The 22422-nt window shown below is 43.3% G+C and overlaps 1 protein-coding gene across 1 annotated transcript; it reads right to left on the bottom strand.

The window, feature by feature from the left end:
• Positions 1-270: 270 nt before the first annotated feature.
• LOC109908614 (transmembrane protein 240) lies at positions 271-15774 on the bottom strand. Its single transcript, XM_020507279.2, has 4 exons — positions 14819-15774; positions 14357-14463; positions 5567-5775; positions 271-1411 (listed from the first exon to the last, which is right to left on the bottom strand). Exons 1-4 carry the CDS (start codon positions 14873-14875, stop codon positions 1257-1259), a joined length of 528 nt encoding a protein of 175 aa, XP_020362868.1. The 5' UTR covers positions 14876-15774; the 3' UTR covers positions 271-1256.
• Positions 15775-22422: the final 6648 nt, after the last annotated feature.

The raw sequence follows: 22422 nt of genomic DNA, 5'->3' as shown, positions 1-22422 counted from the left end.
GAAGTAGCCTCTCTGAGGTTAATTGGTGTTCATGAAATCACATTTCTATTTCTTGATTAATTAAACCACAATTAGGTTTACTGCATGTGGATGGCATATACTAAAATATTCAATTGAACTGAACAGTTGATTTACATTCCATATTTCCTGTTTAAAAACATAACCGCTCACAAGTACAACCTCTAGGAATATTTTTTTTCTCTCCATACATACACTGTTCAATGGTATGGTTACCAATGTTGAGGCAATGACACATTCAAACGTCAGGGGTCACTGTTGTGCTTCAATGGCACTTTTAATAAAACAGACATTTTATCTTCACAACAGCAATGTCTGGACAGAGAGGGAGAGAGGGACTGGGTGAGGGTTCCCACTGCTTCTAGGCTGGTTGCTTTTGAGTAAGTATGAAGGAATTGGATGTAGCAAAGTGGGAAGTGCTATTGGACACAATATTGGGAAGACGAGGGAAGCACTGAACTGTCTCCGTCTTATCTTGACTGGCATTCATTTTCTACCTTCTCATAAATAATAACAGTGCAGAAAACCCTAACCACAAACGTATGCTCCCCTCCCCCTCTTATATTTACAGGTAAGATTAATACATTCATTTAATTCACTAGGTAACAAAACAAATTAATCTGTTTTTAGCAGACATCACACTGTTCACTTCCAGACGGCTGTCATCCTCCTCTTTCCTACGCTCCGTTTATTCTTCCATACAGTCCATCAGCTCTACTCGTAACACTTGACTCACCACACTCACGAACAAACCTACCCTGTGTTCCCACTTCCCCATATTTAGAAGTATTTACAGAAGCAGCAATCTAAACTTCCCATCATAAAATCTTGAAACCCACCCCTATCCATTTACCTCCCTCCCACTTTAGAGAAATACCCTCCCCATAGAGATTATTTTAAATAAACACTGTGCCCCCCATCATCATACCCTGTTCTAAAAGATCATGCCAAGTTTCAACAATGAACACAGAACATTTTTCTATACAGAAAGCACCCTTAAAAATGCTTGTTTTTCCTTCCTACCTAAATGGTGGACATGGACATAGACAAGATTTCAGTGACGACTATCTTCTGCTCGAGTTTGGATTGGTAGGTGCTGACTTGTGTCAGGGTCATCGTAAGAAAGTTTCGGGCCAGGTGTATTATGAACAGTCGGAGGGCAGTTTTCCAGTGTCTCTGAGGCAGCAGTTGGCCTTGGGGCAGTTTGAGGGGCTGGAGGGGGGATTCTTGTTTCAGAGTCAGAGGTGGCGTGGGCTGGGGTGGCCGTTGTGGTAGAGCTTCTGCTTGATGTGGACCATGTTGCCAGTGGAGTCCTCCAACTGTCTGAGCTGGGCGCGTCGACGCAGATCTCGAAGGTTACAGAATGAGGGGAGCCATGACCAGGAAGGGGTGTCTGGGGGACAAGAGGAGAGAGGGAGGTTGTTAGAGGAGTGAAGAAACTAGAGAAGTGAAATAAATGATTAGAACATGTATCGTGGGGTAATAAGAGAATGGGAGTGCATTTGGTTAGGTTTATTAGATGCCCAAAATGTCCTTGATGCTCCCAACAACCTAATCCTTGGTGGTACAATAGTCCAAATACAGAAACACATTTGTTGCCCACACATTCATCTGCCAAACATAGAATTTTACCCATACTGTATGTGGTACACTATATATATAAAAGTATGTGGACACCCTTTCAAATTAGTGTATTCGGCTATTTCAGCCACACCTGCTGGCAGGTGTATAAAATCGATCACACTGCCATTCAATCTCCATAGACAAACATTGGCAGTAGAATTGTTACGTTCGTTGAAAGGATCGGAAAAAGGCGCAGTGTGGTATGCGTACATTCTCTTATTTAAAAGAATGAACACCGAACAAACCAACAAAAATAACAAATGAAACGTGACGCTATACAATACAGTGCTGACAGGCAACTACACATAGTCAAGATCCCACACCAGAAAGTGGGAAAAAGGCCTGCCTAAATATGATACCCAATCAGAGACAATGATAAACAGCTGTCTCTGATTGGGAACCATTTCAGGCCAACATAGATATACAAAAAACCCTAGAGTACCCACCCTAGTCACACCCTGACCTAACCAAAATATATAGAAAATAGAGATATCTAAGGTCAGTGCGTGACAAGAATGGCCTCAATGAAGAGCTCAGTGACTTTCAACGTGGCACTGTCATACAGTGGGATGCCACCTTTCCGACTAGTCAGTTCATCAAATTTCTGCCCTGCTAGAGCTGCACCGGTCAACTGTAAGTACTGTTAATGTGAAGTGGAAATGCGTAGGAGTAACAATGGATCAGCCGCAAATTGGTAGGCCACACAAGTTCACAGAACTAAATCGCGTAGCGCGCGAACATCGTTTGTCCTCGGTTGCAATACTCATTACCAAGTTCCAAACTGCCTCTGGAAACTTCACCATCTGTCAGTCCGATGGACGAATCTGGGTTTGGCGGATGCCAGGAGAATGCTGTAAAGTTTGCTCAAGGAGGAATAATGGTCTGGGACTGTTTTTCATGGTTCGGACTAGGCCCCTCAGTTTCAGTGATAGGAAATGTTCATATTACAGCATACAATGACATTCTAGACGATTCTGCTTTTCCAACTTTTTGGCAACAGTTTAGGGAAGGCCCTTTCCTCTTTCCGCATGACAATGCACCCGTGTGAAAAGAGGTTCATACAGAAATGGTTTGTCGAGATCGGTGTAGAAGAACTTGAGTGACCTGCACAGAGTCCTGACCTCAATCCATCAAACACCTTTGGGATGAATTGGAATGCCGACTGCGAGCCAGGCCTAATCGCCCAACATCAGTGCCCGACCTTAGTAATGCTCTTGTGGATGAATGGAACCAATTCCCCGCAGCAATGTTCCAACATCTAGTGGAAAGCCTTCCCAAAAGAGCGGAGGCTGTTATAGCAGCAAAGGTGGGACCAACTCCATATTAATGCCAATGATTTTGGAATGAGATGTTTAACGAACTGGTGTCCACATACTTTTTCTCATGTAGTATATGTACGTTTCAATTTATATATCCTGTTATACATTAATAATAGCGACTTGAAAAAATAATTTTGGATTTCTTTCCCCAAGCATATGAGTGTGAGGTAAAATTTGTGGAGGGATTTGTCCCTATCAGGCTTAGATGGTGAGGCCCGCTGAGATTGGAGAGAAACAGGAGGGAGAGCCCCAGACAGCACTAGCAAATGTCCCTGAAAAAGGTTGGGGGGGGGGGGGGGGGGAGTAGCTGGAAGAAGGGAGGGAGGAGGGAGTTATTTATAACTGTGAATGGGTATGAAATCCACAAGGACTGTTCTGAAGGGTATCCAAAGGAAACGTCAGAACGAGACAGGTCCTTCTCATTTCAATAAAAGGATGGAGAGATGGAGATGGAGTCAGGAGAAAAATGTAAATGATAATGTAATGCGGAAAGTGGGGTGAGGGCAGAAATGTTAAGGTCTTTCTACGGAGGGAGGGAAGGGGGCGATGGTTTTGCCAAGTCATAATTTTCCCCTTTTGTTATCATATTTTGTTACCCTATTTTGCTAAATCAAATGTCTTTCCACCGATGTCACTGGTGCCAAAGAATATGAATCAGTTATTCATGAGAAATAGACAATAAGAAAGGAATCATCCCTTTCCAAAAGGATGCTGTATAAAGAAAATGGATAGAAAAGGGATTCAATAACTGAATGGAGAGCATATAGGGTATATAGATATAGGGTATATAGATGGAATTAGAAAAAGCAAAAGGAATCAATGTGCACCTCAATGTAGTGTGTGTGTTTGTGTGTGTGTATGGTGTGCATGTTTCTACCTCGCCCGCCATTCCAGCTGCTCTCTTTCACTCTATTAATAGCTCCCAAGAAGAGAGGGTGTGTGTGTGTGCGTGCGTGCATGCATGCGTGTGTGCGTGCGAGAGAGAGAGTGTATGTGGGGGTGGGGATGTGACAGTATCTGCACCCCCCCTCCTTCCTTCCCGCTCCATCAGCCTTACCTTCACTCCCCTTCTCAGGGAGGCTAAACGAGTCTGACCCGCCATCAACGTCACAGCCAAACACCGGTGAAGGGGCATTCCTTCCATGCACAAGGATTCCAGCACAAAGTAAAGCCTAGAGCCACCCTTCTATACCTTGAGGGAATCATTTGAATGTATAATCTGGGTATATTTTTTATGTTGATGTTATGCACAGAATATCAAATGGGTTGATTCTGTGCTGCAAAGCTAAACCAGTTGTTTCTTGCCTAATACTACTAGAATCACAATCTAAGACTGGCAATATATGTATGCTTCAAACTACCAAATTCTCTTTTATCATCAAGAAAAATATGACATGCATCGAAAAAATATGGCATTACTACTTTTAATTTAGTATTTTCAGGACAAAAAATAATGTAATACTGTTGTTTAGTACCCCATCTTTGTGTACTGGTTTCATATTAATCAAAGGTAATTAATTGGCCATCTCTTTCATTTACACTCACTAGACATTTTACACCTATTTTCTGACCGTAAAAGCAGTCATCCAAGTCACATCACCTACATTAGCATTGTCTTATATCTAAAGGATCCATGCCAGCTACAAAAATAGGCCTGTTCTGACATTGAGAGCTGCACAAGATTAAGCTTAGCTGACATAATTGGAATATTCCAACACTTATATAAGAACACTGGATAAATGATTGAATCAGGAGTAGGAGTATGGACAAGAAGTCCTCTAATATGTTCACATTGGCATAGCCTCACCCCCAGTGAGGTCTGGCTTGCTAATCTAACATTGGCAAGACTTGAGACATTGTATATCTTTGTGGTGTGCCCTCTGTATTACGGGTAGGGAATCTTTGTCTCAGTCAATCAGCATGTACTAAACACATGACATCTGAGGGCAGCAATATTTCCACAGCAATATTCATATTAGTTTCACTATGCCTGTACTTTACACACATAATTATTCCCCCTCAATGGAAACAATGTAAGCTTTTTCCAATTTCCTTCACCCACTAATTACCTGCATAACGTCTTAATTCCAATCCATGACCACAACACACTGCATACAGTACTGTACATTAAATATCTTGTGAGACAATTCATTTAGCCTGGAACACACTTTTCCCCTATTAAATTAAAAAACAACTTTGAAAAAACAACTGAGCCCTTATGTCCTCAAGTTCTGTAACGTTTCCCATAACCATCACTTATAGCCAGGTGGGTTGGGCTATCCACCCACCCAAGGAAGCCTGGTTTCAATGAATGGTACGGTGGTCAACAGTAGCCTGTATGTCAATTCTGGCCATTTGCACACCCATGTCACATCCCCACGAAAATATGTAGGAGTAACACTGATCAACCTCATATAATGTAGCAGTCAAAATATTAACGTCAATACCACTTCACTCACCATCTCTCTTTTCACGGAGGTGGGAATCAACAAAACAATACTTCTCTCATCAGATTATTGAAAACATTTCTGCTCATTCTGAGGCACATTTGTCAGGTCATGTCAAACTTTTCCCAGTCAACCGGACCAAGTCTCTTGTTGACTCACCATAGTAGCGGCTGGCCCTCCATGCCCTGACAGCACAGTGCAGCACTCCATCCAGCCACAGTAGGAGCCAGCTGATACAGAAGCCCAGCAGCAGCCCCAGCATCAGGTCCATCTCCTGCTTGGTTACGCTGTCACTGACAAAGTAGTTCTCCGACGAGTCCACCAGAGAATGGTCCCCATCGTATGGGATCACATAGTGGACATGATGCCTGGAAGAGACCAAGCTGGAGGTTAGAAGGTGTTAGTGATGGAGGGAAGGACAAGGACAAGATGAGATGGGGCAAGGGAGGTGAAATTAGGGGGGTGGGTGATGAAATTGGATAAATAGCAGGAATTATCATTACTAGTTTGGTACAAATTGGAGAATAGAAAGGCATGCTGGTGAATAGAGATGAATTAATATCTAGAAACATACTCGAACATCAGTGTAAACAGCTGCGATATGAATATAAATGTCTCATTCCCATTTCCAATTCCAAATAAACACCAGAGTATTATCAAAGCCTTACATAACAGCATACCTAACGTTGCTCTCAAAGGTAGCCTGCATCACATACAATGAGAACCTGTGGTTCACAAGCAGTGATCTGACAAGCTAGCAATTGCTGGTGCCAAATGAAATTACTGTGGATGTGGCCTCAGGCCTGATCCTCAACACAGGGGCCCCTCAGGGTTGCGTGGTTAGTCCCCTCCTGTACTCCTGTTCACCCACGACTGCATGGCCAAACATGACTCCAACACCATCATTAAGACTGCTGACGACACAGCAGTGGTAGGCCTGATCACTGGGCAACGATGAGACAGCATATATGGAGGAGGTCAGAGACCTGGAGGTGTGGTGCCAGGACAACAACCTCTCCCTCAACGTGAGCAAGACAAAGGAACTGATCGTGGACTACAGGAAAAGGAGGGCCGAACAGGCCCGCATTCACATCGACGGGGCTGTAGTGGAGTGGGTCGAGAGTTTCAAGTTCCTTGGTGTCCACATCATCAACAAACTACCATGGTCCAAAAACACAAAGACAGTTGTGAAGAGGGCACGACAACGCCTTTTCCCCCTCAGGAGAGGGAAAAGATTTGGCATGGGTTCCCAGATCCTCAAAAAGTTCTACAGCTACACCATCGAGAGCATCCTGACCAGTTGCATCACAGCTTTGTATGGCAACTGCTCGGCATCTGACCGTAAGATTCTACAGAGGGTAGTGCGTACGGCCAATACATCACTGAGGCCAAGTTTCCTGCCATCCAGGACCTACAGTATATACTAGGCAGTTTCAGAGGAAGGCTCAAAAAATTGTCAAAGACTCCAGTCACCCTAGTCATAGACTGTTCTCTCTGCTACTGCAAGGCAAGTGGTACCAGAGCGCCTAAGTCTAGGTCCAAAAGGCTCCTCTACCACAAGCCATAACACTGCTGAACAATTAATCAAATGGCCACCTGGACCATTTGCATCGTCACTTGACCCCTACCTATATGTACAAATTATCTTGACTAACCTGTACCCCTGCACATTGTATCCCCTGTATATAGCCTCGTTATTGTTATTAATAATATATATATATATATTTTTACTTTAGTCTATTTAGTAAATATTTTCTTAACTTTATTTTCTTATAACTGCATTGTTGGTTACGGGCTTATAAGTAAGCATTTCACGGTAATGTCTACTACACCTGTTGTATTCGGGGAATGTGACAAACACAAATAGATTTCATTTAGTTTGATTCCACATGCACTTAAGGTAGGCTCGGGCAGCATTCAAGCTCAGGTGGCATCATCTGTCTATCTGTTCCATTAAATGTTTATGCTGAGAGGATAAACATTTTACATAAAATTAGTAGCTCTTATTTAAGAGCATTTCCATTGCAGTAAAAGACAACGTAGGCTGCGTCTCAAATGGCACCTTTTCCCTACATAGTGCACTACTTTTCACCAGAGCCTGAATGCAGCCACTGTGTCACTCACTTTCCATTGGCTTAATTCAGGGGAGTCATGCACCCCCAAAATCTGACAGGCCACAAAGTAATTGAGGATATCTGGGGGTTGATCCGGAGAGAGGCCTCCCGTCCTGTAGTTGGAGAATATTGGATTTTTAAAAGACCTGAAATACTGTAGCTTTTTCCTGCAATCTAGAGCCATAATCATTATGCTTAATTCTATGTAAAAACAATTATGTATATTTTTTTGCATATCTAAGCATATCTCTTGGGCTGTCTGTATCCGCCTGACTGAAATAAAATTGTGGCTAGTAGTATTACAGAGAAACAACGACAAAAAAGATTATACGGTGCATTCTGAAAGTATTCAGACCCCTTGACTTCTCCACATTTTGATACTTTTGTTACAGCCTTATCCTAAAATAGATTAAATACATGTTTTCCATCATTAATCGACACACAATACCCCATAATCACAAAGCGAAAACAGGTTTTTAGATTTTTTTGCAAAAATATAAGATCCTATTGTTGACAGTGCATGTCAGAGCAAAAACCAAGCCATGATGTCGAAGGAATGTCCGTACAGCTCCAAGACATGATTGTGTCGAGGCACAGATGTGGAGAAGGGTACCACACAGTGGCCTCCATCATTCTTAAAAGGAAGAAGTTTGGAACCTTCCTAGAGATGTCCGCTTGTCCAAGCTTAGAAATCGCGTGAGAAGTGCCTTGGTCAGAGACATTGCCAAAAACCCATTGGTCACTCTGACAGAGCTCCAGAGTTCCTCTGTGGAGATGAGATACCCTTCCAGAAGGACAACCATCTCTGCAACACTCCACCAATCAGGCCTTTATGGTAGAGTGGCCAGACGGAAGCCACTCCTCAGTAAAAGGCACATGACAGCTCGCTTGGAGTTTGTCAAAATGCACCTAAAAGACCATGAGAAAGAAGATTCTCTGACCTGATGAAACCAAGATCAGACCTATTTGGCCTGAATGCCAAGTGTCACGTCTGGAGGAAACCTGGCACCATCCCTACGGTGAAGCATGGTGGTGGCAGCATCATGTTGTGGGGATGTTTTTGAGCGGCAGGGACTGGGAGACTAGTCAGGATTGAGGCAAAGATTAACAGAGTAAAGTACAGAGAGATCCTTGATGAAAACCTGCTCCAGAGCGCTCAGGACCTCAGACTGGGGAAAAGGTTCACCTTCCAACAGGACAATGACCCTAAGCACACAGCAAAGACAACACAGGAGTGGCTTCGGGACAATCTTTGAATGTCCTTGAGTGGCCCAGCCAGAGCCCGGAATTTAACCTGATCAAACATCTCTGGAGAGACCTGAAAATAGTTCTGCAGCAATGCTCCACATCCAACCAGAGTTTGAGAGGATCTGCAGAGAACAATGGGGGAAACTCCACAAAAATACAGTTATGCCATGCTTGTAGCTTCATACCCAACAACCCTTTAATTGCTCACAAAGGTACTTCAACAAAGTACTGAGTAAAGGGTCTGAATAGTTATGTAAATGTGACATTTCAGTTTTTATTTTTAATTAAGATCAAGGGGTCTGAATACTTTCTAAATGCACTGTGATATATATATATACAGTATATACACTGAACAAAAATCTATAAACGCAACATGCAACAATTTCAACAATTTTAATGAGTTATAGTTCATATAAGTAAATCAGTCAAATTAAATAAATTCATTATGCCAGAATCTATGGATTTCACATGACTGGGCAGTGGTGCAGCCATAGGCCCACCCACTAGGCAGCCAGGCCCATCCACTGGGGAGCCAATCAGAATGAGTTTTTCCCTACAAAAGTGCTTTATTACAAACAGAAATACTCCTCAGTTTCATCAGCTGTTTGGATGGCTGGTCTCAGACGATGCCCCAGGTGAAGGAGCCGGATGTGGTGGTCCTGGGCTGGTGTGGTTACACGTGATCTGCGGTTGTGAGGCTGGTTGGAAGAACTGACAAATTCTCTAAAATGACGTTGGAGGTGGCTTGGAGGTGGCTTAACGAGAGAAATTAACATAATTGTATCTGGCAACAGCTCTGGTGGACATTCCTACAGTCAGCATGCCAATTGCTCACTCCCTCAAAAGTTGAGACATCTGTGGCATTGTGTTGTGTGACAAAACTGCACATTTTAGTGTGGCCTTTTATTGTCCCCAGCACAAGGTGCACCTGTGTAATAATCATGCCGTTTAAATCAGCTTCTTGATATGCCCCCTGGCAGGTGGATGGTCCCGTGCGGCTCAGTAGGCATGGCACTTGAAATGCCAGGGTTGTGAGTTTGATTCCCACAGGGGATCAGTATGAATGAAAATGTATGCACTCATTACTATAAGTCACTCTGGGATAAGAGCGTCTGCTAAATGACAGGCAAAGGAGAAATGCTCACTAACAGGGATGTAAACAAATTTGTGCACAAAATATGAAAGAAATAAGCTTTTTGTGCATATGGAACATTTATGGGATCTTATATTTCAGCTCATGAAACATGGGACCAACACTTTACATGTTGCATTTATATTTTTTGTTCAGCATATACAGTACCAGTCAAAAGTTTGCATCAACACCATTATCCCAGAAACCCTAGACCCACTCCAATTTGCATACCGCCCAAACAGATCCAGAGATGATGCAATCTCTATTGCACTCCACACTGCCCTTTCACACCTGGACAAAAGGAACACCTATGTGAGAATGCTATTCATTGACTACAGCTCAGCGTTCAACACCATAGTACCCTCAAAGCTCATCACTAAGCTAAGGAACCTGGGACTTAACACCTCCCTCTGCAACTGGATGCTGGAATTCCTGACGGGACGCCCCCAGGTGGTGAGGGGTAGGTAGCAACACATCTGCCACGCTGATCCTCAACACTGGAGTTCCCCAGGGGTGCGTTCTCAGTCCCCCCCTGTACTCCCTGTTCACCCACGACTGCATGGCCAGGCACGACTCCAACTCCATCATTAAGTTTGCTGACGACACAACAGTGGTAGGCCTGATCACTGACAACAACGAGACAGCCTATTGGGAAGAGGTCAGAGACCTGGCTGGGTGGTGCCAGAATAACAACCTATCCCTCAACGTAACCAAGACCAAGGAGATAATTGTGGCCTACAGGAAAAGGAGCACCGAGCACGTCCCCATTCTCATCGACGGGGCTGTAGTGGAGCAGGTTGAGAGCTTCAAATGATCCAAACACACCAAGACAGTCGTGAAGAGGGCACGACAAAGCCTATTCCCCCTCAGGAAACTAAAAAGATTTGGAATGGGTCCTGAGATCCTCAAAAGGTTCTACAGCTGCAACATCGAGAGCATCCTGATCAGTTACATCACTGCCTGGTACGGCAATTGCTCGGTCTCCGACCGCAAGGCACTTCAGAGGGAAGTGCGTACGGACCAGTACATTACTGGGGCAAAGTTGCCTGCCATCCAGGACCTCTACACCAGGCGGTGTCAGAGGAAGGCCCTGAAAATTGTCAAAGACCCCAGCCACCCCAGTCATAGACGCTACTACCTCATGGCAAGCGGTACCGGAGTGCCAAGTCTAGAACAAAAAGCCTTCTCAAACAGTTTTTACCCCCAAGCCATAATAAGACTCCTGAACAGGTAACCAAATGGTTATCTGGACTATTTGTATTGTGTGCACCCCCCCCCCCCCAACCCCTCTTTTACGCTGCTGCTACTCTCTGTTTATCTAATATGCATAATCACTTTAACTATACATTCATGTACATACTACCTCAATTGGCCCGACCAACTAGTGCTCCCACACATTGGCTAACCGGGCTATCTGCATTGTGTCCCACCACCTTCCAACCCCTATTTTTACGCTACTGCTACTCTCTGTTCATCATATATGCATAGTCACTTTAACCATACCTACATGTACATTCTACCTCAATAAGCCTGACTAACCTGTGTCTGTATATAGCCTTGCTACTCTTATTTTGTCTTTTTACTGTTGTTTTATTTCTTTACTTACACACACACACACACACACACACACACACTTTTTTTCTCCACACTATTGGTTAGAGCCTGTAAGTAAGCATTTCACTGCAAGGAATACCTGTTGTATTCAGCGCACGTGACAAATAAACTTGATTTGATTTGACTTTGACACCTACTCACTCAAGGGTTTGTCTTTATTTTTACTATTTTCTACATTGTAGAATAATAGTGAAGACATCAAAACTATGAAATAACACATATGGAATCATGTACAGTAATAACCAAAAAAGGGTTAAACAAATCAAAATATATTTATATTTGAGATTCTTCAAAGTAGCCACCCTTTGCCTTGATGACAGCTTTGCACACTTGGCATTCTCTCAACCAGCTTCACCTGGAGTTCCCACACATGCTGAGCACTTGTTGGCTGCTTTTCCTTCACTCTTCGGTCCAACTATCTCACTTGGGTTGAGGTCGGGTGAATGTGGAGTCCAGGTCATCTGATGCAGCACTTGATCACTCTCTTCTTGGTCAAATAGCCCTTACACAGCGTGGAGGTCTGTTGGGTCATCCTGTTGAATTACAAATGATAGTCCCACTAAATGCAAATGGGATGGTGTATTGTTGCAGAATGCTGTGGTAGCCATGATGGTTAAGTGTGCCTTGAATTCTAAATGAATCACCGACAGTGTCACCAGCAAAGCACCCCCACACCATCACACCTCCTCCTCAATGCTTCACAGAGGGAACCACACATGCAGAGATCATCAATTCACCTACTCTGCGTCTCACAAAGACGCGGAGGTTGGAACCAAAAATCTCACATTTGGACTCATCAGACCAAAGGACAGATATCCACCAGTCTAATGTCCATTGCTCATGTTCCTTGGCCCAAGCAAGTCTCTTCTTATTATTGGCGTCCTTTAGCAGTGGTTTCTGTGCAGCAATTTGACCAGGAAGGTCAGATTCACAGTCTCCTCTGAACAGTTGATGTTGAGATATGTCTGTTTGTAACGTTCGTCTAATAAATTAACGGACCAAGGTACGTAGAGTTCCACTACTATTTGAAGCTCCTTTGAAGAATCTCAAATATAAAATATATTTGGATTTGTTTAACACTTTTTTGTTTAGTACATGATTCCATATGCATTATTTAATAGTTTTGCTGTCTTTCACTATTATTCTACAATGTAAAAAATAGTAAAAATAAAGAAAAACCCTTGAATGAGTAGGTGTGTCAAACTTTTGACTGTTCCCCCTATGGGCATGACGCCTCTGGCTTAATTAAAGACAATGACATGCAGACGTGTGTTGGAAACAAAAGTGCAATTGTTGGGGTCTAGTTTAGGACTAGATGTACTGTATGTCCCCGGGTACAGAAAGCTAACAAGCACAAGTATGAAAATATATAATTAATTCAAAGTTAAGAATATTATATGCATTGCACATTGAATATTGAGTAGCAGAGGATTTATCAATATTTAAAAATGACTTAAAATAAACCACACAAAAAACATTGCAATGATAAATGGCATAAATTATGTCACTAGACATAATTGGCATATATTTTTTACAAATGTGTCTCTACAATTCTTCTAAATGCATATATAGGCCTAATATAGCATTACTATGAGAATTTCTTGAAATTAGAGGGAGTGAGAGAGAGGCCCTTCTCCAAATTTTGGCCAATATTATTTTATGATGACAATCCTGATCTTAGTGACACTTCATGACCCATATCTCAGGTTGTTGAACTGTAGGCAGTCAAAAGAACAGTATTCATACAGGGCCAAGACCTGCTACAATGTGACTATGCAGTGATATCACATCAGCGGGGCAACTCAGAACAGATTTTCCTGTCCTCAGTGAATATATTAGATCCAAGCAAGTTAGGAATTCATTTGACTAAGATTCTGCACTGACCAAGAATAACCCAGCACTTACAAAATGTTGCAATATGTATGTGTTCAGACTCAGGCCTCAACTTGCCTTTATCCAGGGCGTAATATCCTAATGAAGTCGATAGGTGTGTATCTATTGGATCAGAGGGCTCTTATTTTAAAACCTGGCACAACACTGTTGCCATACCCTTGGGCAAGCTACAGCACTTAACAGAAATAAAATAAAACTTCCAAGACCAAGGGCCCAATTTTGGTTTACAGTTCCTGTATGTGAGTCAGTCATGTAAAACCTGTACCAATCACATTGCCATTATTTAATGTTTTAAAACACACTAATTGAAGTAGTAAGGAGCCTAGACCACCAATCGACAAAATATGAGGCTACATATAACTTGTATAGGCCTAATCACAACAGTAATAGAAAACCTGGCCTAATTATCATTAAACTAGGCCTAGTTGTTTTATGTTTCATTCCATTTTCAGCCTTCATAATACGGGTTATAAGTAACTGGTTCAATATAGGTATAGGCTAGCCCTAATGTCCTCTCTCCAACAACATTTCCTCATATCTAAATATTTAAAATTATTCCTTAGCCCATTCCTCATAATTCATAACATATTTATGGCTCACGTATGCAGTAAAAGCCAAATAACTGAATAAATCTTAAAAACACCGTCACAAGCTAGGCATCGCAAAAATAAGGCTATCCTTCGGTTAGACACACGCATACTCGAATAAAACCATAGTCGACATCCATTAGGTACATTTTCAAGAGATTAGGCCTATGCATGGAGCATGTTTGGAGGCTTATTAAAACGAACAGTTCAGGAGGAGAAATCATTCGAGAGGCCTATTGATCGAGTATGAGCCTATGATTAGACGGGTAACATAGCAGCTATCTTGACTCTATAGGCTACGCTTTCATTTCAGATGTTTGTATACATCCAAACGAATCACTGTATGCTATTTTTTTTTTACCTTCCACAGTTGCAATGACAGACGCGGTCTTCCCCTCGTAGATGCGGTAAGATGTAGTTGTGAAAGCGATCCAGTAGTGCGTTCATGTCCATTAAACAGGCAATCGCCTGCAAATAACCATTCGAGTCAACTCACATGACAAGCACCATTTCCAACACAGCACCGTTATATGACCTGGCATTAGGCTACAGTCCATATAAGAGAAATCGAAAATACATTTGGAAACCTACTTTACAACCCTCGTTCTAAAATGTTCTTTAGATTGTTTATTTATGATAGCCATGGTATGTATGTAGGCTACTGTCTCAAGTCATCATTATTTTCAGTGATATCAAATGTGATCTGTATGCTATTTGTAATAGCTATAGCTACATTATTAGTCTATAGACTACATACGTTAAAAAAAAATTGTAGGCGTTTAACACACACGATGGGGGGCACAATAAAAAGCAAATATCTTACCATTACAACTGAAGCGCCAAGAATCATAAAAATCATGGTGGTTGTGATCATATGCATCAAAACTTCCAAACACGCCGCCGTTCTCTAGCCTTCTCTACCTGTCCCGGGATGAGACGGTCATTGAGGCGCCCTTACTGCACCGGACTCTCCGTCCCTCCAAACTTGCCAGATTACAGCGCAGTTAACCGGTGCAGGGGGTTGAGCTGGCCCGGTCTCCCTCTGTCCCCCTTTTGACACACGCACTCACGGTCTTCACAGTCTATGCTACTCCCCATCCAGTAATGCGTCGATTTGATGGCGCGGACCGGGTCGTGGATGGGTTTGCGTTCGGTGCCGCGTTTGCTGCCCCTGGAACGGCGAAAATAGGGTGCTGGTAGAGAGGGTGTCCTGGCCTGATTACTAATGCAATTATGTTATTTTCACGGCAGCCTACGTACCGATCTCATATTTAAAACATCGCAGCAAACAGGAGAACGGGTGAGCCGGTCGTCTCACGGGGATGTCCCTGGTTATTTCCCTTCCTCCAAGACAGCACTTCATTAGTTATTATAAATAAGATCCCCCTCCATCGATGGTAGCATTTAATTACTCCATTCAGATGTGTTCAATAATTGCGGTTGCGCTTTTTAGGCTACATCAGTCGTTGTCTTCTTACATGTAAATCGCTTGATAACATCGATGTCAAGCCGAATCGAGATGAAGATCCAGTCGGAACCGGAACAACCCTACCCTCAGCCCAGTAAAGATCAGGCAACGGCAGCTGCATCAACGCCCGGGGCCAGACACGCATGATTATCCCACCTCGTCTTAGCCATCGAGTCAGGAGCATCCACCATCCCTTTTCGTGTGTGGTGTGTGTGTGTGTGAGAGAGAGAGAGAGAGAGAGAGAGAGAGAGAGAGAGCGGGGGGGGGGGGGGGGGGGTTCTGTGTCATTTCTCTGTGAAACACTCAGAGACATTCAAGCAAATCAGTCCAAGAATATGCGCTATGGTTTAACATATATATTTCACCCGCTTTACTGATCACCCCCTCCCCTTCTTCATACCGGTCTCTCGCTCAATAGTCTCTCCCCCCTCGACGTTGCAGTTCATTTTCGGATTCTGTGCCATTTCGCTTTGCTGAATTCCTGATTGCGGCCAACTTCTCATTGGCTGGCACTGTGTGATACAAGATTGCACCTTATGCGCTTTTTGTACCAGCCTTTAAAAAACGACGGCTTTTTTTTAATTTACCCGCATTACAACGGGTAAATAAATGAAGGTTGGGTTTTGATTGGTGATGTCCATTTGCCCACTAAGGGGGTGAACGACTGCGGTCATTGCTCTCTATCCAATATCACAAAAAGTGAGACAGACCTACCCAGTAGCTCCAACTGTTTACATAAGACAACACGTTGCACATTTTTTTACTGGATAAAAATGGCACCAAACACCTTAGTTAGATGTGAAACGGAACAACTCAAATATACTCGAAATTAATTACAGATTTCTTAAATGATCTTTGATTCATTTCGGAGATTTTGAGGAAATGAAATAGGCTTCAACTTCTCATGGGGGACAAATATCATTAACCAAACCAGGAATCGGTCAAGATACACACCTTGAATCTCGTTTTTCTACTGAGCAACATAAAAACACGTGTCAATCGGCATGTTCTGTGGATCTTCAAGGCAAAAACGCGAACTTCTAGCAACACAAAGATTGCAAGTTCGAATCTCATCTCAAACCATGTTTCCATCGACAGTTTTGATGTGAGTAAAGTCATACTGTAAATGCCAATTTATAATTTGTTCTTTTGACATGGTGGGATCTTTGTGTGTTGGTCAAATTAATTATACAACAAATGGTGGTGGAAACACCTTTATGCATAAACACTGATATAACCATCAAAAGTCTTGGAAAAACGTGTCAATAATCAACTGACTGGCTTTCTTGATGTCTATAGTATTGTCTCAGGTATGCAATCTGGTTTCCGCTCAGGTTATGGATGTGTCACTGCAACCTTAAAGGTTCTCAATGATGTCACCATTGCCCTTGATTCTAAGCAATATTGTGCTGCTATTATTATTGACTTGACCAAAGCTTTTGATACGGTAGACCATTCCATTCTTGTGGGCCGGCGAAGGAGTATTAGTGTCTCTGAGGGGTCTTTGGCCAAGTTTGCTAACTACCTCTCTCAAAGAGTGCAGTGGATAAAGTCAGAAAATCTGCTGTCCCGGCCACTGCCTGTCACCAAGGGAGTACCCCAAGGCTCAATTCTAGGCCCACGCTCTTCTCAATTTACATCAACAACATAGCTCAGGCAGTAGGAAGCTCTCTCATCCATTTATATGCAGATGATACAGTCTTATACTCAGCTGGCCCCTCCTCAGATTTTGTGTTAAATGCTCTACAAGCTTTCTTAGTGTCCAACAAGCTTTCTCTACCCTTAACCTTAACCAACAAGCTTTCTCTACCCTCTACCCTTAACAGCAGATATAGCCTGCAGAGGTCTGTTATACTATCCAGGTCTGTGCCCAAACAATTCGAGCTTCTGCTTTAAAAAAAAAACAAGTCTCTCACCGTTGCCGCTTGTTATAGACCCCCCTCGGCCCCCAGTTGTGCCCTGGACACCATATGTGAATTGATCACTCCCCATCTACCTTCAGAGTTCGTACTGTTAGGTGACCTAAACTGGGAAATAGCCGTCCTACAATCTAAGTTAGATGCCCTCAATCTCACACAAATCATCAAGGAACCTACCAGGTACAACCCTAAATCCGTAACCATGGGCACCCTCTTTGATATCATCCTGACCAACCTGCCCTCTAAATACACCTCTGCTGTCTTCAACCAGGATCTCAGCGATCAGTGCCTGCGTGCGTACTGGGTCCGCGTTCAAACGACCACCCCTCATCACTGTCAAACGCTCGCTAAAACACTTCAGCGAGCAGGCCAAGAACCAATATACTCAGTCAGTTAGGAAAGCTGGGAAAGTTAGGAAAGCTGAGGCTAGCCTTTTTAAACAGAAATTTGCTTCCAGGAGCTCTAATTCCAAACCGTTTTGGGACACTGAAGAGGGGAACCCCTCTAGACCCAAACTGTTATAGACCTATATCCATCCTGCCCTGCCTTTCTAAAATCTTTGAAAGCCAAGTTAACAAACAGATCACCGACCATTTCGAATCCCACCGTACCTTCTCCACTATGCAATCTGGATTCAGAGCTGGTCATGGGTGCACCTCAGCCATGCTCAAGGTCCTAAAGGATATCATAACCGCCATCGATAAAAGACAGTACTGTGCAGCCTTCTTCATCGACCTGGCCAAGGCTTTCGACTCTGTCAATCACCGCATTGTTATCGGCAGAACTCAATAGCCTTGTCTTCGCAAATGACTGCCTCACCTGGTTGTCTGGACCTCTGGCAGTCTCTATGGGGGTGCCACAGGGTTCAAATCTTGGGCCGACTCTTTTCTCTGTATACATCAATGATGTCGCTCTTGCTGCTGGTGATTCCCTGATCCACCTCTAAGCAGACGACACCATTATGTGTACATCTGGCCCTTCTTTGGACACTGTGCTAACAAACCTCCAAACGAGCTTCAACACCATACAACACTCCTTCCGTGGCCTCCAACTACTTTTAAATGCTAGTAAAACTAAGTGCATGCTCTTCAACCGATTTTTGCCCGCACCCTCCCGCCCAACTAGCATCACTACTCTGGACAGTTCTGACCTAGAATATGTGGACAACTAAAAATACCTAGGTGTCTGGTTAGACTGTAAACTCTCCTTCCAGACTCACATTAAGCATCTCCAATCCAAAATTAAATCTAGAATTGGCTTCCTATTTCGCAACAAAGCCTCCTTCACTCATGCCATCAAACATACCCTCGTAAAACTGACTGTCCTACTGATCTTTGACTTCAACTATGTCATTTACAAAATACCCCCAACACTCTACTCAGCAAACTGGATGTAGTCTATCACAGTGCCATCCATTTTGTCACCAAAGCCCCATATACTACCCACCACTGCGACCTGTATGCTCTTGTTGGCTGGCCCACACAACATATCCGTTGCCAAACCCACTGGCTCCAGGTCATCTATAAGTCTTTGCTAGGTAAAGCCCCGCCTTATCTCAGCTCACTGGTCACCATAGCAACACCCACCCATAGCACGCGCTCCAGCTTTGCGTTCCTAGGAAACTATGCAGTATTTTGTTTTTTTACGTGTTATTTCTTACATTGGTACTCCAGGTAATCTTAGGTTTCATTACATACAGTCGGGAGGAACTACTGAATATAAGAGCAATGTCAACTCACCATCATTACGACCAGGAATATGACTCTCCCGAAGCGGATCCTGTGTTTTGCCTTCCACCCAGGACAATGGATCGGATCCCAACCGGTGTCCCTAAACAACAACGCCGTAAAAGGGGCAAACAAGGCGGTCTTCTGGTCAGGCTCCGGAGACAGGCACATCGCGCATCACTCCCTAGCATATTACTCGCCAATGTCCAGTCTCTTGACAACAAGGTTGACGAAATCCGAGCACGGGTAGCATTCCAGAGAGACATCAGAGACTGTAACGTTCTTTGTTTCACGGAAACATGGCTCACTCGAGAGACGCTAGCGGAGTCGGTGCAGCCAGCTGGTTTCTTCACTCATTGTGCCGACAGAAACAAGCATCTTTCTGGTAAGAAGAGGGGCGGGGGGTTATGCCTTATGATTAATGAGACGTGGTGTGATCATAACAACATACAGGAACTCAAGTCCTTCTGTTCACCTGACTTACAATTCCTCACAATCAAATGGCGACCGCATTATCTACCAAGGGAATTCTCTTCGATTATAATCACAGCCGTATATATTCCCCCCCAAGCAGACACATCGATGGCCCTGAACTAACTTTATTTGACTCTATGTAAACTGGAAACCACATATCCTGAGGCTGCATTCATTGTAGCTGGGGATTTTAACAAGGCTAATCTGAAAACAAGCCTCCCTAAATTCTATCAGCGTATCGATTGCGCAACCAGGGCTGGTAAAACCCTGGATCATTGTTATTCTAACTTCCGCGACAAATATAAGACCCTCCCCCACCCTTCTTTCGGAAAAGCTGACCACGACTCCATTTCGTTGCTTCCAGCCTACAGACAGAGACTAAAACAAGAAGCACCCATGCTCAGGTCTGTTCAACGCTGGTCCGACCAATTTGATTCCACGCTTCAAAACTGCTTCGATCACGTGGATTGGGATATGTTCCGCATTGCGTCCAACAACAACATTGACGAATACGCTGATTCGATGAGCGAGTTCATTAGAAAGTGCATTGACGATGTCGTACCCACCCACGATTAAAACATTCCCAAACCAGAAACCGTGGATTGATGGCAGCATTCGCGCGAAACTGAAAGCATGAACCACTGCTTTTAACCAGGGCAAGGTGACCGGAAACATGACCTAATACAAACAGTGTAGCTATTCCCTCCGCAAGGCAAAAAAACAAGCTAAGAGTACATAACTATAGAGAACATACAAAAATGCTATAGTAATAACAGATTTAAGTTTACACACTTCCAGAAATGTAATACATGATGGATTATTAGCTTCCCTACAGAAAATACACTAACCTTCACACATCTAGATGGCCAGACAGGGTAGGTGTGGAGCCAGAGACAGAAGTGGGGTCAAACTGTAGACCCCAGTTCCTACATTTGAGTAAAACATTTATTTTATCAAACAAAACTATGCTACATTTAATCTCTGGGACCCTCAGGATGACAAATCAGAGCAAGATTACTGAATGTCAGTACATTATTTACCTTCAGAGGTTAATCAAATCAAATTTTATTTGTCATGTGCGCCGAATACAACAGGTGTAGGTAGACCTTACAGTGAAATGCTTACTTACAGGCTCTAACCAATAGTGCGAAAAAAAAGGTGTGTATGTGTGTAGGTAGGTAAGTAAAGAACTAAAACAACAGTAAAAAGACATTTGAAAATAAGAGTAGCAATGCTATATACAGACACCGGTTAGTCAGGCTTATTGAGGTAGAATGTACATGTAGGTATGGTTAAAGTGACTATGCATATATGATGAACAGAGAGTAGCAGTAGCGTAAAAATAGGGGTTGGCGGGTGGTGGGACACAATGCAGATAGCCCGGTTAGCCAAAGTGTGGGAGCACTGGTTGGTCGGGCCAATTGAGGTAGTATGTACATGAACTTATAGTTAAAGTGACTATGCATATAAGTTAAACAGAGAGTAGCAGCAGTGTAAAAGAGGGGTTGGACAAAGACTATCTGCACCCTATGCAGATAGTCCGGGTAACCATTTGGTTACCTGTTCAGGAGTCTTATGGCTTGGGGGTGAAAACTTTTGAGAAGCCTTTTTGTCCTAGACTTGGCACTCCGGTACCGCTTGCCATGCGGTAGTAGCAGAACAGTCTATGACGGGGGTGGCTGGGGTCTTTGACAATTTTCAGAGCCTTCCTCTGGCACCGCCTAGTGTGGAGATCCTGGATGGCAGGCAGCTTTGCCCCAGTGATGTACTGTGCCCTACGCACTACCCTCTGAAGTGCCTTGCGGTCGGAGGCCGAGCAATTGCTGTACCAGTCAGTGATGCAACCGGTCAGGATGCTCTCGATATTGCAGCTGTAGAACCTTTGTATCAAACCAGTTGCTGTGATAAATGCTCTCGATATTGCAGCTGTAGAACCTTTGTATCAAACCAGTTGCTGTGATAAATGTGTTTTGTCATTGTGCACTATCCTCAAGCAAAGGATATTTTTTAGCTACTGTAATAGCTACTGTAAATTGGACAATGCAGTTAGATTAACAAGAATTTAAGCTTTCTGCACATATAAAACATGTCTGTGTAACGCTTGTCTGATGAAGAAGGAGTGGACCAACACGCGGTAAGTGTTCAAGATTTATTTTCCAAACACTTGAATAAAATAACAAAGAGCAAAACGACATCGAACAGTTCTGTCAGGTGCAGAAACACAAAACAGAAAATAACTACCCACAAAACACAGGTGGGAAAAAGCTGCCTAAGTATGACAACGATAAGACAGCTGCCTCTGATTGAGAACCACACCCCGCCAAACACAAAGAAATAGAAAACATAGAAATAAAGAAACTAGAATACCCACCCTAGTCACACCCTGGCCTAACCAAAATAGAGAATAAAAGCCTCTCTTTGGCCAGTGCGTGACACTATGTCCCGGAAAGTTGGCTGATGTTTACTTCATTCTTGTCACATTATCACATATTGAGCAACAGCTGTCCCGGTTTAGGGACACCAATCCCGCAGAGGTTAACTAGTTCAGTACCATGGAAAGCACCACATCCAACGGATTTCTCCCTCTTTCTCTCTTTGCTTTTTGTGTTGGACCAACTTTCCTGTTCGAAAATGTGTCTTTGAATAGATTGACTTTGCTGAATAATAAATAGTGGCCTATGTACTTAAGAAGAACAACACAATCTAACACTTTTCCTCAATGATATGTATCTGTTCATCCCCTATTCATTCAACTAACTCCCTGCTTTTCGCACTATCCTCTGCTAGGAGCCTGTGAGCCTCCTTCACACGGTCCAGGATCCAATGTCAGTCAACCCAT

Source organism: Oncorhynchus kisutch, linkage group LG17, assembly GCF_002021735.2.
Source record: "Oncorhynchus kisutch isolate 150728-3 linkage group LG17, Okis_V2, whole genome shotgun sequence".
Lineage (NCBI taxonomy): Eukaryota > Metazoa > Chordata > Actinopteri > Salmoniformes > Salmonidae > Oncorhynchus > Oncorhynchus kisutch.
The sequence above is the reverse complement of the archived record's forward strand: the minus strand, read 5'-3'. Positions and strand labels throughout refer to the sequence as shown.

Bases quoted from the DNA above. Each gene is read 5' to 3' on its own strand.
- LOC109908614 (XM_020507279.2), bottom strand. From the start codon at position 14,875: ATGCATATGATCACAACCACCATGATTTTTATGATTCTTGGCGCTTCA. The intron at 5,776-14,356 runs GTAAAAAAAAAA...GGTCTCTTCCAG, and splicing joins TGTCATTGCAACTGTGGAAG to GCATCATGTCCACTATGTGA. The intron at 1,412-5,566 runs GTGAGTCAACAA...CTTGTCCCCCAG, and splicing joins GAGGGCCAGCCGCTACTATG to ACACCCCTTCCTGGTCATGG.